Source organism: Montipora foliosa, chromosome 11, assembly GCF_036669935.1.
Source record: "Montipora foliosa isolate CH-2021 chromosome 11, ASM3666993v2, whole genome shotgun sequence".
NCBI lineage: Eukaryota > Metazoa > Cnidaria > Anthozoa > Scleractinia > Acroporidae > Montipora > Montipora foliosa.
Genome location: NC_090879.1, coordinates 9441583 through 9460659, shown reverse-complemented (window position 1 = coordinate 9460659; position 19077 = coordinate 9441583). Strand labels below are relative to the sequence as shown.

The following is a 19077-nucleotide window of genomic DNA, read 5'->3' as shown; positions in this document are numbered from 1 at the left end:
ACTAGCGAAATTATACTTCTACCGCCCCAAAAACTAAACACAATAAAATAATCTTAGAGCATTGGGTTTTTTTTGTAGAATGTTTCAATGAGAACACATATTAAGCGAAACTGCATCACGATCTTGATATAACATGCAGCTGCATATGCATGAATCAGTTTAAATCGTCGAGCAACTATCACGCAACAGATTCTCGGACATTATAAAACTCTCAAATAACAATCGATCAACGATCGATATTCAGTCCAGACCAAAATTGTTTGTATGTGTTTTTCAGTAAGCTTTGATGGCTAGTTCGCCGCGTTGTTTCCTTTCAAACTGTCTTGCACTTGATCAGAGCGGTACTGACTACAGAGAGTAATCAGTCGAATATTTGCACATCTTTATATAGCCGCCTTATCTATTTTGAAATCTCCGTTTGTTATTTTTTGTAGACCTTTTGTGAAGTGGTGAGCTTTGGTGCTGAATTCCTGCGTTGTGACTTAATTTTGCCTTCCAGGGATTATTACAAAGTTTCATGCTTTTATCACAAAAGGGGGCAAAATAATAATACGTGCCGTCTGCGCTTGGGGTGAAAAGGTTGCGTGACCGAATGAATTATTTATTCTTCTCCGCCCCGCGCACATTTTCGTAAACAGCCTTTTGGAATGAAGTCCATTTTAACACAGCTTTTATTGGAGATCATTCTTACATCATTAATTTCTTGCTTGGCGAAGAGGGTTCTGCTGCAAGACAGTTGAAAAGCCATTACATAATTAATTTTTGTCTGGCATTCTCGTGTTTACAACTGCTTGCTGGCGTGTTATATCATGGATTTTCATTACGCTTGTCATAGAATCATTTTTGGTCGCTTCAAATTTTATTTTGTAATTTCAGTTTACATGACACGGCTGTGGGACGTGAAAACATCCGAAAACACAAATCTTTTTGTTTTTATAAGGCCGCAACCCGAACTTTGTATAGCCAGACAACAAGACTGGGTTTATTTTGTGACATTACTTTTCGAACGCATCATTGAACCTTTTGTGATGCAAATACTTCGGAAAGTTAATGACTTTGGTCAACGCGTTTGCGTTAAAAAAAAACGCAAGCGCGTTGAAAGCCAAATGCAAACGCCTTGAAGACTAGTTTGAAACGCGTTTGATGGTTCGCTTATCTTTGAGCGGTACTGTACATGCTTCCACCATCCAAGTTTCCAAAAGAGCAATACATTATAGCGAGGAACTCCCTGCTCACCAATAACAGCAACTTGCTGTGGTTTCTTTGCGACTCTTTTGTCTTCAAATTACTCTTCAATGTTTACCCTTGCTGTTGTAGGCTTGAAATAATTATAACCATCAAGTTGTGTGTTTAAACACCTATCCTTGCTGTGCTGTTACTGAATGCTTACTAGCAAGCCCAGTGTGAAATCATACCATACACACATCTTACTAATGCCCTTTTCTTGTGTCATATTATAAGTTTTGGCCCATATCATTTCAATATGAATTGAACTCCAAACAACAAGCACCCCTACCTTACGGCATATGTATCGCCTAAGAAACTGAGGTCAGTAAGATATTTATTACATTTAGTACATCTGTAGACCTTTAAATTAAGCAAAAAAATTTAGTAGGCCATACTGTACATAGAATACGGCCTTATAAATTAGCCACTCACAATGCCTGTTACATCTGAGAGAGATAAAATGCAGATTTTTGGTTCCCCTTTGGTTGTAAAATCCACATTTGATTCTCCAAGCTATACACTACCACAACATATAATCCAAGTCCAATATTAGTATTGTTTTGTAGGAGTGGAATGTGTCCCCCCTCTTGAGATCAAGATTCATTTGAAAAATGCTTACCTCTTTAAATGCTCTCTGTGTGAGCAAGTGACGCTTGATTCTACTGAGTGCCTCATGAGGGTTGTCATAAGCTTGTTCAATTAATCCCAACTCCTCCCTTTGGGACTGATTCAAACGACTCTTCACACTGAAACCAACAAGAGAAAAAATAATAACACCCAAAAATTACTTTACTGAAAAAACCCACACTCTTTGATGACAACTGCAAGCAGCAATCCAGGTATACAGCTGTAAGTACTGTGTTGTCCCAAGATCAAAAACACATTTTCATTCATGGCTGGCATTATTCTGGCAAGCAAACTATGCTTGGTATATATTAGTAGAGGAAGAGGGGTGTGCAATATTTTTTTCATCAATCAAATTGGGGAGGGTGGGATGGTTTTAATTTCATATTTGAACAACTCAAAGTAATGAAACTAAGAATGATGAAAACAGTTTGCAAACAACCTGTATGCTTCTTTCAGTCTTTCCAGTGCAAGAATAAGCAGTTTAGTGTCATGCTTGTATGACAAGGGAGGAAATGGGATCGGAGAAAATCTCCTGCTTTCCAGCCAGTGAACTGTTGTGGTGTAGATAGCCACTGCTTCTTCTGCAGAGATATATGGACCATCCTGGGTAATAATAACAATTCCAGATTAATTAAACAATCATCTTTGACAATTTTGAGTTGTCAGTAAGAAGTTTTCACACTGTATTTAGATGAAACAGGAATGAATGGAGACAAAAAACAACACCTAAGAGTAGTGGTGGGCCGATGATCGATTATAATCGAAAGTTGATCGAAAAGTTCAAGCGACGCGACAATCGATTTTGCTTTTTTCATAATCGATTGTCGCCGAAAAATTAAAAATTTATTGGGGACAAATAAAAGTATTGTCAACTCTTGTGTGAGTTCTCTTTTTTCATGGACTCTAACTTTTAAGTCACAACAGCAGATATAATCTAAGATTGCTTGTGTTTACCTGGCGGTACCCTGTTCGCTGTGTTGTTGTCACTTCAAATACCTCACGCTTATTTGAAAGATGTGGCATGCTAAGCCGCTTTGTATTTTGTAAACAACTGAACCAAAACATAAATTACAAGCTCACTGTTTCGCGTTTATAGTATCACTACTGTCCAAAATAAGTTTTGAAATAGATCTCAAATGTATTTACAAATCACCAGAGGAAGATAATGTCACCTCTGATCCAAGATGAACAATTGTTCGTTTTGGCTTGAAAATGTTTGTTTCTCTCTCCCCAATCTCTCCCCAATTCCCAGTGTCCTCTCTCAGACATGCTTCGCTTACATGTTGTTGACGAGTCCAACATGGCGGCTAAAATGGACGAGTTGGAGATCTTTTGCTATCCTGGAAACGCCAGGTCAAAAGTGTGGGAATATTTTGGTTTTCATCAAGTGAAGGAAGGGCCCACTTTGACTTCTATTTAGATGAAAAATACGTGGAATGCTTATTGGTAGATTTTTCCGATTATAATCGATGATCGATCGGTTGGGGCAATCTGATTATTTCTGATGATCGATTGTGAAATCTCAACCGATTCCCACCACTACCTAAGAGACAAGTGTCCAACACAGATGCAAAACGCATGCACCATTATTTTTCACATTGATCGTTTCACAGTCATTCATCTTGCCAATGAAAAAAATGGAAAAATACAACACACAATAGACCTGCTCACACATATTAACGTCCATGTGTCAATTTCACGTGCAAATGTAGATGTACATCTGCCTTTTGCATGCTCATGTTTCAAACCCGCATTAAGTACTTCTCCCTCAAAATATTTCCAAAATGTTGAGTCAAAATGTATTCTATCTGTATATTGTTATTAACTGCTTTCGTGAATAACAGCCATAAAAAACACAGTTTAAAGATACCACACCTTCAGGTAGTTGTGTTGTCGCTCTTGTTCGGCTTTGAGGTAAAGTCTTGTCAGACGACCCAAATTTTTCTTACAAACAGTTTTGTCCACAGTGGCACCACGACGAATACGCTCTCTGTTGTAATGTGCCGTGTTTGTCCACCAGTCAGCCTTAGCTTTAACATAACGCAGAATCATGTTTTCAACTGCTGTTGGAAGACCAGGAACCTTGAAAAACACAATACAGTCTCATTAAATTAATGGGGAAAAAACATTTAGAACAGAAAATGACATGAAGGGACCTTGTAAGCTAATCCACAAATGGACATTAGTGAAGGTTGGAAAAAAGTAGAACAGTAGTATTGGCATTGTAAGAATCTGAATTGCTCTTACCTTCCATGGAATGTTGGCTTTCCAGCATCTCCATGCTTCACTGAGATGCTGCAGAATTACACGGGCCTTGTTCTGTTTGATTCCCTCAGGCATCATGTCCAAAATATCATGCATAACGGCAGCTCGAAGTTCCAAGTCAAAGTGGCTTTCAACGCGCTGCTTGGTTACAGTCTTAGCCACACCTTTGGAGTGTCGCCCTTCAAACTGTCTGGCCAGAAGATTGCCAAGCCAACGTTCCAAGAGTGGAACAACACCACGTAGGAAAAAGAGCCACACCCGCCATCCAGGGGCCCAAAATCCACAGCCTGGTCCCTTTCCAACAGGTCCCTGGGGTAGAAGATTAAAACCTTTGGCAAAGATGGAATTGGCATTCCCTATTTACAACAAGCAACTAGGACAAGCAATGCCAGTTTGCTTTGAAGAAAGGGCAGAAAAACAAACTAATTGCATGACAAAGTACAGTCACTAATTTAATAGTCCGGCCTTTTGTTGGTACAGAGTTGAAAGCACAATAATTGAGTGCAGCCTACACATGTTCAGCATCAAATGATGCAGTGTTATTTCTGTCCTACAAAATGTTTATCCTACAACAGCTTTTTAAAACTATTCCTCAAAAAAAAAAAAAAAACTCTGCCAAAAGCATACTAAAAGAAATTGCCAAAAAAGACTTACAGTGTTGAACCTATAGTAAATGAGATGCTTGATGTCTTTACACATTCTGATCTGTCTCATGAGTTTGTACTTGTATCGATACATTCCAGTTAACTGGCCAACATGGGAGAAGATGTACTGAAGTCCATCAGCAAGCTGAAATCATGTCCAGAACCAGAAAAACCTTTATTAACCCATTGCCTCCTAGGACTTTACTTGTCACTGGGAACAAATGGGTTAATAACCTAGCAACAGCTTTATCATGGTGAAAATAATTTCACTATGTTGACACTAACCTGAAAGCTGTCCACGTTGCCTAATCTGTACTGAACATGGGAATCAACGACCAGCTTGGTAAGGCGCAAAATCTCTCGACAAAGATGGAATGCATTTCCAAATCTTGACTTCTTTCTTTCTTTTGTGGTCAGTGTCTTCACCGGCTTCAAATTGAAGTTGTAATCAAGATGGAGATAATTGAGATTCTTTCTGTGAATGAGCAGGTTCAGCATGTTGTACCCCTGACGACAAACTTGAAGACCAACCTCTACCCAATCAAGAGTGGTAGTCTGAAAAAACTTGGTGGCTTTGAAAGATCGGAATAAATACCTAAAATGAAACAAAATTTTTAATTTCAGGAATACTTGGCAACACTGATTTCAGTACATGGACATTTTTCTGTGCTTTAAATAAATACATGTACTACTCAGCCTTTGGACATCAGGGCAAGGGCAATCAGTTTCTAAGAGTCAAGAAGGAGGTACATGTATAGGTGGGATAAATAAATATAAGACCAAACACATTACAGGAGTAGATTTGCAGACCAACACACACACACGGGCAACCAATGACAGTGCGCAAAATTAGCAGTCATCCCAGACAACCAGAGAGTTTACAGGGCCTAGATTTTGGTAAAATGAAAAGGTTTGTTGCCCCAAGAAAAGACAAGGAACAACCCAGCCAAAAATAGAAAATGATTTACCTAAGCTCGTCGGTTTTCTATTGTCAATGTCGGATAGTAGTGTGAAGTTAATAATCACCGCAGTTGAGCATTTTCTCGTGTTTTGAACATTTATGGCTTTCACAAAAAAATTGTCAGATAGCAAAATTCAAGAGACAAAGTCACAAGCGTGAAGCTGCCGATAGAATTCGAAAATGGTACAGGTAAAATTTCAACCCAGACTTCCACAGGAAAAAACACCAGTGCACACTTAGAACTATGGGATACTTAAGCTCCAACACGATTTGACTGCATCGCAACACAAGTGCATTTAATCATCAGGGGTTTCCAAATAAGCAACGAAACATTTAACAGGGAAACCAGATTTATGGGTCTAGTTGCCCGGCTCTTGAAATGGAATCTCTTAATTTCAAACAATGCTTACATTTCAAAGAAGGAACTAAGAAGTTAAAAACAAATACCTTTTCTTTTGAGCTTTTGGTGCTCTGTGTTTCAATGCATTCAAGACGTAACACTTCAGAAGCTTTTGATAAGACACTCGCACCTTAACTGGGTGGCCAGATGGGCAATGTTCACGATACCTGAAAGCATGTCAAATACATCAGGCCATAAGCACATAAAGATGTTTGGTGCCTTGTTACAATAGTTTCAATAATAATGAAATAATTAAGCATCCGAATCAATAAATAAATTGTCAGGATTTTATTGCAGGCTTCCTTCCTTTCATACTTCATTTTGGGAATGCTTCACATCCAGATGCAACAAAGTCAACTAGAAAACAATGAGTTCATGCTTATACCTCTTGCAATTTTGGCTATATTGTGGTTCAGTTTCATCCTTGGTTTAAATTTTATTTTCCTTTGTTTTTGGGAATAGTAATCCATGATAACAACTTTCAAAGAAAGGAGAATAAAATTTAATCCAAGCACAAAATTGAACCACAGAGTACACAACTGGGGTTCAAAAGCACATGATCAGGGCTAATATAGCAGAGACAGTGTGGTCGAGTTTAGAGGTGCTGGGTTTGCTTGCTGTTGAAGTTGGATTTTGTCTTCCTGTTTGAAACAAGAATTTGTTGATAAAGATCTCAAGTTTTAAGCCTACATGTAACAATTTTTGAGTAAAACATTAATGTTTGTTTTTATAATTACATGCATATGTCAACAGCAATTTGTAAAAAGAAGAAAAAGTTGAAAATTCTCAGCCCTAAACAATGCAGGTCTCAGAAGCAAATACTTGCAGTGCACAACAACGAAAACCAAAAAGTTTTGTATATAGAATAAATAAGCACTTGTAAATTTAAGACTACAAATTGCACAAATGTAAGACTACAAATTGCACTCACCCTTGGTCATCTTTGTGCTTATTTGTGACCTCACACGGGAAAACGTACATTAACGTTTTAACGTTAAACAGACAAAAATTAACGGCTAACTAACGGATGGGTAATGGAAGCTAACGGTATGCTAACGCTTTCACAGGCACCGCTAACGGTTTGCAAAGTCATGCTAACGCATTGCTGCAAGCGTTTAACAGTTAAGTTACTTCGACTAACAAGCGCTTCGGAAGCAGCTGAAAGCGTTAAAATGGTCAGCTAGTGAATGGCTAGAGGCGTTAGACGGTCAGTGAATAGAATACCTGAAAGCTTTTAACTGTTGGAGGAAGTCATTTATCCGAAAAACTAAACTAAAGTTGAGGCGTAAGCCTAACCGGCGAACGATAAATAATTAAGTGTTGCAGATTTTTAACCCATCGACATCCAAACCGGCCATAACTGGCCGCGCGCGACGATCCCTGAATTGTCGTAACCGGCAACAAACAATCATGGCGGCTTGATCTTAGGCCTGCACTCACTCCCCCCTTAGTGAATCTGTATTTTTTGTTGTTATGGAGATTTAGGAGGATAATTGACCAATCATTTGTCGTCTTGTGAGCATATTTTGACAGCTGATAAGAGAAGATAAGAGACTCAACAAACGAGGTCTGGCGAACGTCCGGCTAACGCATCAAACGATGGATGGATAAAGGGAGCTTTTATGGTTTTCCTGTAAGAAGAGGGGATACTAGTGATAGCAATTTTGATTCAGATGGCTTTAAAAGTGGCGATGAAGACGGTGACAGCCAAGGCGCGACTGATGACACCGATCCTGAAGAAAAAAGCTCGCTGGAAACGACCAGCTCGATAATATTCAAGTCCCAGATTTCGTGGAAGCCACTGGCGTTTACTTTGTTTTAGATAATCGTAATGAATTAGATATTTTTCTTAGTTTTCATAGGAGATGATATGTATGGGAATTAATGGTAACCGGAAAGTAGTTATGCCCGTCAAAAACTCTTGAATACCTCCGAGCGCACTGCCCGTTTTCACGAAGTAAGCCATGCAGAATTAAAGGCCTTCATAGGGTTTGACGAAATAACTAGAATGCATAAAATCCGAAAACATTTATTCACTACAGTTAAGAGTCGCCTTGTGTTGCCGGAGGGAGATACCGTATTTCTCGTAATGTTCTTTAAGTCGACGAATCGAGAGTAGCTGACGCCGTAAAAGCACAAAAACATGTCCTTGCAAATTGGTTTCGACTGGTAATAAAATGAGCAACGAGGACTCCTTTTACATCCAATGAACGCAGCTCGGGTGAATGCCTGGATACAGGTTAAAATCACAAGATCAAGCTCAGCACTCGACAATTCAAGGCAGTTGTTTAAATTAAACAACACTTTTTCTTCGGTAAACTGTACGGAACATGGACCGTTCTTTGGACCAAGAGTACAACCACAGCTATCTCGCAGAAACGTCTCCACTTTTCCCCCTACTTCCTCAAAATCTTCTCCTTCGTGTTCAATCTCGGCCATCACGTTGTGAATTTATAAAACTATAAAACTCCGCACTTCCAACATATTTCGCAATGTTATGTTGTCATGGAAATGTTTCGTTTGACAAAAGGACTGGGACTTGAGACCATTTTATTTGCATACTGTGCTGGCGATCCCTTTTGCTGGTTTTTCATAATAAATCAGTGGGTGCAATGAAAACATTATTGTGGCACTGAAACAGCGAATGATTTTACGAGCGACTTCTTTACTCAAGCGCTGCTCTGCGATTGATAAAAATTTATTTTTGTATTCAGGCGATAGCCACGCAACGAGATCACTATCGCACTTATTAACTCGATCGCTCTTTCTATTTAAAGCGTTTACATGACTTGTAACTTTTCCCTCCACCTTTTGTTGCCAGGATTGATCTATTTTTGTTGGTTATTCCTCAAAGATAATTTTATATAACTTTTTTGGGTAGCAGTTCGTAGAACACATTCGTAATCATCTCAATGCTTCGTAAAGAAAATACAATCTGGGGCCGGGGTGGCGGAAGAAATCGCGGCAAGTGTTTGGCTCTTACTTAGTTTATTCTCACACTTGTCTTTTATGAAGATAATGCTGGCTAGAACCAAGTTTTCTTTCTGATGTTACTGGACAAAGAATAATATTATACGCAATTAAGAGACAGGAGTAAGGACAGAAGTAAGTTACTGCGAGTGGTATTTGAGTGCTCCGATCCAAAAGCACCGTAACAGTTACGGTCTTTCTAACCGCTAAATGAACTAACGAATGCTAAATTTTTCTAACGGTTACAAGGTAACCACTAACGCTTTATCCATGCTACTAACGGTTTGGTGCAACAGTCTAACGGTTCGGTGAAACCGTCTAACGTTGACTAACGGATTACTAACGGCTGACTGATGATGGCTAACGGCTAACTAACGCTTTCGGCCATTAAACGTTAAAACGTTAGTGTACGTTTTCCCGTGTGAGGTCACATTTATTCCAATTGCACTCAAAATCATTACCTATACTTCACCTAAAAATGAACCATGGGGCACTAAAATCCAAGCATGGTACAAAACAGGGATTATCTTACCATGTCTTCACCAAAGGTATATCAAGAGCTCGGCGAGTCCTGGCAGACCTCAAACAGAATGGTCTAGGAGCCCATAGCAATGCAATACCTGCAGTGAAAACAAAAACAAGATCATTTGATCCCTTAAAAGTGTTTTTATGAGTAGTCCCATGTCCACTCCATGCAATGCTCTCCTTCTCAAAAGGAAAGGTGGGTGGGGGTAAAATTAAACCCATAGAAAATGTTTACAATAAAAATGATTGAGATTCTTTCATAGAAAGCATTTTTTATACCAGATAAATGAATCTTAGCATCACTTGTTTTTGTTTTTAAATTTCCCAAGTTCATAGCACCTTTATTTTACAGGTGAAATTGCCATTTTTTTCTTCTAATTTTAGTAAGTAGGTTACAAGTACAAATATGAAAAAAAGGAAACAAAGGCTTAATGACATCCCCAAATGACATGAATCCGAACTCACCATTTGCTGTGTTGTCTGAATAAAGTGGGGTATCCTGCAGAAATGGTTGAATATCCTCTGGCAACTCAAAATCTTCATCTTCATCAGGCAAGGGCTCTGAAGTCTAACAATTTTTTATCAGTAACATTAGTTTTCACAAAAAAAGAATGCCTCCTAAATGCAAGAATTGAAAAAAAATTCCAGTCACAATTTTGCAACAAGACGAAATTTACATGTAGTCCCAAGCTCTAGTTGCAAAGTAATGATTGTGGGTCATCATGCTGTTCTGTGTTGTCAGTGGTTTAACAAAACAAGATACGAGCCTGCAATAAATGTCTAAAGAAAGCGCTGAAAATGGCAAATAATCAAGAGAATGACGTTACGCATGTAAAATCACAGCTGAACCATGCTTTAATTTTGCCACATCTCTGTAGATTGAAACAAAACATTTTTTCATTTCTTCTCTTCTTTTAGCAAAAGTATACATACATGCATGTACGTGGCAGCAAAGTGGCAACTACAGCTGTACTGATCTTTTTAAAATGGATAAAATTCTGTCACAAATGCGACTGTATTGAATGCAATTCTTGAGCTGTGAAATGGAGTCCTGAATTCAGACACTTGCAACAGGACTCACTTTTGGACTTGACATTAATTTTAGATTTGCAATATTGTCGAAGTAATTTTCTTAAAGCAGTCTTGCAACTCTTGCATTTCATAACCTTTAACCCATTCACACTTAAAGCACTCCAATCAGCGAGCAAAATCATCATTTCACATAATTCACAGCAGTAAACCTGCACACTCAGTATGCTATTTTTAGACTTTAAGAAACGTTTACCTTTACAGCATGTCTGTGCGCAATTGGATTCACAAGGGGATCAAAGTAGAATGCTGGCAGGTCAGGATCCTCTGTTTTGATATAAACAACTGATGGGTGGTGGTACCTGAAAAATATACTCACAATCAACGTTCTGATTCTAGTTAACATCATGCTGTTGAGCCTACAAACTTCACCTGAACACTAACATGCAAGTGAGTGAAATTCTAAAGAACCTGTGCTGTTGATTAAGTGGGGAATAAGAAGTTTATCTTCAATTTCAACACCACAATACTAAAACAAGGCATAAAATCAACCATAAAGATTTGAGGACTTAATATATAAAAATGGTGTTCATAGCAGGAATACTGCTGAAAAGAATTTATTTGGCACAAAGAGCTGCCCTTAACAGCTTATGTTAATGACATGCAGCAGTGAATTGAGCCATGTTTTCTGTAGCCACCAATCCAAACAACACTTCGCATACTTTGGCAATGCCATTCCCGAATCTGGTGGCACCAAACAAAGAAACACCTACTGAATTGCAACAGGTCTACTTCACTAAACTCACCATGGAAGATGCACTTTGTAAGGCATGCTGTTGTAAAGATAAGGAAATGCAATCCTGTATTCAGTCCTTACTGGCTGTCTGATAATTATCTTGTTGATGTCATTGAACTCATTCCAATCTTCGTCATGAAGATTTACATCTCGCACTAAAGGTTCAAATTTAGGACCTCCCGGTATAGCCACATTTAAAGCCTTGGCAGTGAAGAAGGCTTTCAGATCAAACAAGTAAAAGTAGTTGTCATCAACAAGGTCTGTGAGCAGCTGGTTTCCCAAACGATACAGTGTTGACATAATTGGGAGCGTTATGTTCCACTTTCGGTACGATGAGCCATTGACCATTCTATCAACAAAGAGACATTAAATTAATATAAAGAATCCAATCAAATATTCATGAGTTTGGAATGTACATGTAGCCCATAATTGAGAGTTCAAATGTCACATCACCTAACATTAAAATTTGGCAATGAAAGGTCAAGCAAAAAAAAAACAGACAAGAAACTGTTCTTCCATACTTTGTATCCACAAGGGGATTGTGATCATAGAACCAATCATATACACTTCCATCTTCTTCTGGGTCCAACTCTATTTGGATTGGCTCCAAAGGTTCAACATCTAAGATGTTGTCAGCATAATCTAAAGGAGGTTCTTCATCGTCAAATGGAGGAAATCGCATCCTCTTGAAATGTCTTCTGTCTCTCTTTTCTCGACGCATCATGATCCACATGGTGCTACAACATAACAAAAATACATCTCATCATAACAGTGCCAAGATTTGGCCACAATTATAAAAGAGGTGTATCGCACAACAACTCACCCCCACTGAGCCAAGTAAATTGGTTCAACCACCCATGGAATCTCATTAACAAAGGTGATGGCACCAGTTATGTGGTAGAGGACTTTAACATCTCTGATCTGCTCCCATGGCATGGGCATATTTTCCAGCAACTTCAACACAGCATGAGGCATGTACTTCAGTGCACTTGAGAATGAAAAAATATATATATCAGCAATGAGTCAAACTTTGTTATAAAATAAAATGAAACATGCTACCTTAGCTGGCAATCCCAGCAAATCAGCCATAAACCTTAACAGGGGGTTCAATGATGGCCGGGCAGTCCAGCCAAAAACTCTTTTCACCATGACTTCATCTTTTCTGTGTACTATATTACATCAAAAGCATTAAAAATGTCCAGCTGCCAAACGCTGATGACAACCTGAGAAAAATCTTAATGAAACCTTGTATACAAGACAGTCCCAATACAAAAACATCATGGATGGTGCAGTGATGAAAGTACTTACTTTCCAGTACTAATACGTCACATGCATTGAATTTGTTGATTTTCTAATCAGCTTTGAAAGGTTTTTCTCTGGATAGTCTAGTTGTCACTTCTACTGAGTTGGCTCACGAGTCCACGTGAAACCTAATCAATACATTGGTTACCAATGGCCAGTAAGGGCACAATTTTGGCCAAAGGCTTCCTCTTACCCAAGGTAAACACGCTTGTCATGTCTGTATTTTCTGCTTGACATGTCACCATGATCTCGAATGATCTTCCTAACATGCTCTGGAGGCATGTCCTCTTTTTGAGCTTCTACAAATCCAAACTTCCTCTTCTCACTGTACCTCTTAGACTGAAGTTGTTGCCATTTGCGAGCTGCAAGGTAATTATTTGTTTTCAAAGTCTTTTTAAAACTTAAGACAACAAAAGTATAAAGTAATCCTGTAATAACAAATTAATACTGACTTAACAGAAAAAGTTCACCAGAAAAACATTCGCCTTTCATACCATCTCTAATTTCCTTCAAAGCTTGAGAGAACAAAATTAAGTCGGCATTCGAGATCTCGAGATGAACCATGACGATTCACCATATCTGCAATCAAGCTGGCCTACATTCACTATTTTACAGAATTCATGTGAAATTGCAATTTTGCATCTACAGATCTGTGGATTGATCCTGCTGAGAGGGTCGCGGTCGTTGACGTAATCATGCATGCGATCTTCCCGATAAGGCTGCTTTTATACATACACGGGCAAATGAAAACCAACTGCTCAGGCTCTTTATATCCATTTGCACAAAATCCTTCAACTGTAGAAATATGCCAAACATATTTACCTTTTTCCTGGAGCTTTTCTTCGGTTATTTCAGCAGGCAATGCGGCCATCCCAGGGTGTCCCCACGCCGCCATAATGGCGGTTCACAATTAACACAACGAACCTTTAAACACCAAGCGAAAACAGCATAGGTTAAAGCCAACCCTTTCATCAGCATGACTAAATTTCAAAGAAAACATAAGGAGTTCCAATTACCTGGAAAACTGATTCCTTTATTGACGATTTGCAACAATATTTGATCCCCACGTTGGACCTACGACGTTTGCACGCTGACGGCCATCTTGAAATGTCGTGCCCCTGCTCAACATAAAGTGCCACCCCAAAGATATTTAAACAGTACAATGCCCCACGATTCAACGCGGTAAGGCGAAGCAGAAACGCATGCGCTCTCAGTCTGTGCGTTATCCGACGTGGCGTTTGAACAAAGAGTGCACTGCATTTTTAGATAATTTTTTCCAGATTATTGAAGCAACCATGGCTCATTCTCGCCTAGAGTTGTTTTCAATATTGTTTGTCCTACTATTGGAGATGTCGTCTGCTTATTTTATCACGATCGATGCTCATGCAGAAGAATGCTTTCACGACCAAGTCACATCTGGAACCAAGATGGGTCTCATATTTGAAGTAGCGGAAGGTGGCTTTTTGGATATCGATGTTACGGTAAATGACCCAGGGGTTTTATGCCGATTACAGTGTTGGAAGCTTTAATTTACCCCTCATAAAATCGAAACGAAAATTAAACTAATTATAAATGCCAGGCCGGCTTGTTTTCCCCCAGATAGATGTGGTTTGATAAAGCCAGCTCCTTGCTCATCTACTTCTGCATCTACGTGTACTCCTAGTTACTTTTGCTTAGGGGGAAGATAGCACTATCCACTACTCAGTAATAATGATAAGTGGATAGCACTGTCTACCTTTCGCACAACAGTGGGCAGACCTCCATTTGCATTTAACTTCCAGGTAATAAAATATTTGAGATATGAAGAACATGAGGTGAAAGGGAGGTGTTCTTAGTGAAGGAACATTGATGCACACCCATTATTGTAGACCTTGAGTTTCATTTCCTTGAGTTTCATTTTAACCTTGTAAAGGTCTCACTCTGTATCAGCTGTTTGGAAAGCTTCTCAATGTAGCAAAAAACTATAACAATGGCAGTTCTTTTGTTCACCTTTCCTGAATTATCGTAGAAGGGCTACATATTCAATTCCCTATGCAAAGGAAAGGAAAGGAAAAGAACTTTATTTAAGTGTCTAGTCGTTCTAGCGCTGGCGTGCTAATTGGGGACAATGTAAACTGAAATCAACAAATCATTGTAAATCAAATGTTGGTTTTTGAGGAGGGGGGAAAACTGGAGTACGCAGAGAAAAACCTCTCGGTGCAGAGTAGAGAACCAACAAACTCAACCCACATACGACGCCGAGTCTGGGAATCGAACCCGGGTCACATTGGTGGGAGGCGAGTGCTCTCACCACTGCGTCATCACTGCATCCCAGCTAAAATGAGTGGGATTTTACGTAGACCAATCGCAATGGACTTCCAGATTCTGGAAGTGCACTTTGGACCCTGAGAAATTTTACATACAATTACTGCAAGAAGGGCTTTGTGTGCTGGGCATTTTAAATCACCAACTTAAAATTCTTATCAAAGAGAAACTGGAGCATATGAATTTCATGCTTTGGCTTAGATGTTTGTGGCTCTTCATGGAATAAGTACAGTAGAATTTGTATGGCTGAAATGACAGTTACTTAATTAACAAAGGGGAAGGAGTGTGTGACTCGTTTCAGCAGACGCTCATGGGGGAGGAGGGCGTGACAAAGCCCTAAGAGTGTGTGCATGGGAGGCTAGCTGAAAACCTTTTTGGCTCACTTTATGTGTGGGTGATATTAATTTTGTAAGGTACCGCAATGTGCAATCTTCATATAACTGTTGAATTTTTGGGGTCTGACAGATAAGAGGTCCAGATCAGAAAGTAATTTACAGTGGAGAAAGAGAAACCAATGGAAAATATGCATTTGCTGCGTATATGGATGGCACATACCATTATTGCTTTAGCAACAAAATGTCCTCTATGACGCCTAAAATAGTTAAGTTCTCCATGGACTTAGGAGAGCCTCCCAAGGACACCAGTAAAGAGGAAGGTAAGAGAGTCGAGCAGATATGCCATTTCAAACCAGTTACACTTGCAGATGATACAGGAGAACCTGAATTTAACAAAATGCTGTGAGACTAGGAAAATAGTTTGGTTTGATGCCCTTTTGTACTCTAGAAGGGAGTCTTTGCTGACATCATTGTCGTTGCGAAGGTCATAATGATCCCACACATTGATTCTTTGCACAATCAAATCAAATTTTTAAAGCATCATCGCTCAGAGATTATCTGAAATATCGAGTTCACATTTTTATAGACAGCTCACTATGCAATGCATTTTCAATATTCAGTACTTTTTTCTCAGCTGACTGATTAGTAAACGATTGCCTTGTGCTAATGAGGCCAAAAAAAATGTAAACAAAGGTTTCACTGTAGGGGCTCAAGAGTTTTGTTCCAACTCATTGTAACACCAGGGAGTTATTTAGTATTCTCAAGTATTACATTGATCTTGAACAAGTAATATTCCTTCTTTTAAATTTTGATTTTCTTAATTTTTCAATTTTTAAAACAAAAAATAATAAGGTAAGTAAGAATAATACAGTGCTACTTATCTACTTAATTACAGGTCCACTTAAAGGGGTAGCATCGTGGATTGTATTAAAAATCTGAAAAGCAAGGGAGACCTGTTTGCCGTTGGCAAACAAAAATTAATGGCCAAAGTTTCTTCATTGTTTTTGGTTACGCATAGCTAAGATTAAAATGAATGCCAATTTCAAAACGTCAGGCCGATGTTCTCAAGTGCTCCCCTTGCATCTTAGATAAATTCCATGATAACTTAATGTGGCTCATTTTTCTTTTAAAATTTGATCGATTTTATCTCACTACGGTGATCCAGAAGCAATTTAAGAATGAAAAAGTCACTGACAATCGATTTAGTAAATTTAAGGTCAAAATAAAAGGGACAATTCCCATAATACTACCCCTTCAACTACAGTGCTACTTAATTACAGATGAGAGCTATTTACATTAACAACGGTATTGTACGTATCTTAAGACTGGATTAACATCAATCATAAATTGTTTTTCCTTTCATTCTTTGTGGTGAAAAGATGTATTTGTGGTAGAAGCATAATGTTAAAAATATAACAAGTCAAATTATTAGTTATGTCTGTGGTTAAGAGACAAGGTTCGAAGAAGCAACAAGTGGTTCCCATTATTTTGTATTACTCAGTGTGTTCTTTTCTATTTGATATATATGGGCCAAATGATGTAAGCAGTTATTGTGGCTTGTACCCCATTCAGACGAGCAAAACATGTTTAATTAAACTAGGTTTAACAAAATAAAAATCAGTCACAGAAAAATGTAGGACTGGCTTTTATGTGGCATTCAGATGAGTTTCAATACGTGCTTTAATCTGTGCTAAATTTGTGGTCGACAAAAATTGGTATGCATGATTTTAAGAAGAAAACCCTTTGAAACAGTGTTTAACTAAACATGTTTAAAACATGGTCAAGATTTGGTGTGAACAGGACATTAGACAGATTGCCATGTGTACATTAGCCGCTTATTGCTACTATATTGATCTATTTCTTTTTGTATTCCAGGTGCTCATCATGATAAATTAGGTGAGATGATTGGTCAACTATCAGAAGCAATGACTGGCGTCAAACATGAACAAGAATACATGGAAGTTAGAGAACGAATCCATAGAGCAAGTGAGTATAAACACTGCATAAACTGTCATTGATTTCATCAGGGATGTACATAATTTATTTATAATGTCATGTCTGATGTGACATGTAACCATTTGGAAGAAAAATACCATATACCTAAGTAAAAAACAACAACATACCTTGGGAGTGCAGTGTAAATGCCCCACCGCATTTTGGCCTTGGATCGGATCTTGGAGTTGACTCCATAAGTGGGTTCCCTGTATCCCGCTTTCGTTAATGCCTGTTTTATTTCTTTCTTTTTCAATTTTGTCTTTCAGTCAATGATAACACAAACAGCCGCGTAGTCTGGTGGTCTTTCTTTGAATCCCTTGTACTTGTTGCCATGACATTAGGACAAGTATTCTACCTTAAACGTTTCTTTGAAGTCAGAAGAGTAGTTTAAGCCATTTAAATCAAGTCGTCAAGTTTTTGGACTACAAGTGTACCATTCTGTTTGGAACAAAGGTACAATGGTCGTTTGACCTCAAGTTGATGCAGAGTTTGTCAAGGTTTTCTTTTGCCAAAGGTTTAAAACACTTGAATTTTTCAAGCTTAGTAACCAAAGGTACATGTATTCTGCTGAGAAGTGGTAAAATGTCAGTCAGTGGAGTGACAGAATTTATTATACACATGACCTACTGTACATGTGCTGCTGAAAATCTAAACCTCAGAATCTTTTTTTTTATCCATGAAACTTGTAAAAAATATAGCAGTCTACTATCCTCATTATTTACTTTATCTTTTTGGGTCTTTGGTACACTGGTACCTTTTCCAGAATTGCCAGAAGCTTAATTGATATTTTTAACATGAATGCATTCGTGAAGTATTTGGGTCTTAGGTCATTCCCTCATCTTGCATTCTGTTATGTTCAGTTAATCACTCAGCTTTGCAAGGTTTCACATTAATAAAAAGAGTTGACAAACAAACAATAGAAAAGATAGTTTAAACAAATTAAAACACCAGTTTAAGTTAGTTTCCCATTTTGACTGTTGCAGTGGGTTTTCTGTATACATCAAAGACAAGGTCTTTGTAGTTCGGTAAGGGTTAAAATAACTTAAACTGTTACAAAAGTTAAACATTAAGGAGGGTATCTTTTCAGGTATTACAAGAGCCATTTATCTGTTGGTACGGTGGACTAGAGTTCTACCTGTGCAATTTGAAACCATCAAAGCTGAACAAAGCACTGGAACAAAATGCCAGAATTTGGAATCTAGTCCACTGCAAAATGACATCTCAGACTCTTGAATTATTTAAACGACGCGTTTGTTTGTTTGTCAAACTTTCGGAGTAAGAATCATCTAGTCCTAGGAATGAGTGAATCCAGTTATGTTCTATTGATTTTGATTGGCCGGCTACCTTGTGAATAATTAAGTAGAATATGACAGTTCTTTAAATAACCGTACAGAAAGTCGCATGAAAAGTTTCAAAAAATGTTGAACATCTATGAATGTCTGTCTTTTTTATTTTATCCTGTGGGCATTTTTGCTTGATGCACAAGCAAGAAAGACCTTCGGTTTTTCTCTTTTTTTTTTTTTTATGGCAGTAAATCATGCAAGCCACAGAGCTGCAAATTCAAAACAAGCAGGAACCTTTTAGGAGACTGCAAGGGAGTTTCTCTCTTAGTTACTCACCACTTTGCCACTTCCATAGGCCTTACCACGATTTTGGAAGCCATCTTGACTGGTGGGCAAACGTGTCCGAAATAACAG

The 19077-nt window shown here is 38.4% G+C and overlaps 1 protein-coding gene and 1 pseudogene across 1 annotated transcript; one reads left to right on the top strand and one right to left on the bottom strand.

The window, feature by feature from the left end:
- LOC137975588 (pre-mRNA-processing-splicing factor 8-like) overlaps positions 1 to 13866 on the bottom strand; it is a 32658-nt pseudogene extending 18792 nt beyond the window's left edge.
- An 86-nt stretch (positions 13867 to 13952) lies between these two features.
- Positions 13953 to 18812, top strand: LOC137975669 (transmembrane emp24 domain-containing protein-like). Its single transcript, XM_068822822.1, has 4 exons — positions 13953 to 14227; positions 15516 to 15705; positions 17261 to 17371; positions 17647 to 18812. The coding sequence occupies exons 1-4, from the start codon at positions 14042 to 14044 to the stop codon at positions 17769 to 17771; spliced, it is 612 nt and encodes a 203-aa protein (XP_068678923.1). The 5' UTR covers positions 13953 to 14041; the 3' UTR covers positions 17772 to 18812.
- Positions 18813 to 19077: the final 265 nt, after the last annotated feature.

Coding starts and splice junctions, on each gene's coding strand:
- LOC137975669 (XM_068822822.1), top strand. CDS start 14,042: ATGGCTCATTCTCGCCTAGAGTTGTTTTCAATATTGTTTGTCCTACTA. Junction 14,228..15,515: donor TTTTGGATATCGATGTTACG/GTAAATGACCCA, acceptor GGGGTCTGACAG/ATAAGAGGTCCAGATCAGAA. Junction 15,706..17,260: donor GGACACCAGTAAAGAGGAAG/GTAAGAGAGTCG, acceptor TTTGTATTCCAG/GTGCTCATCATGATAAATTA.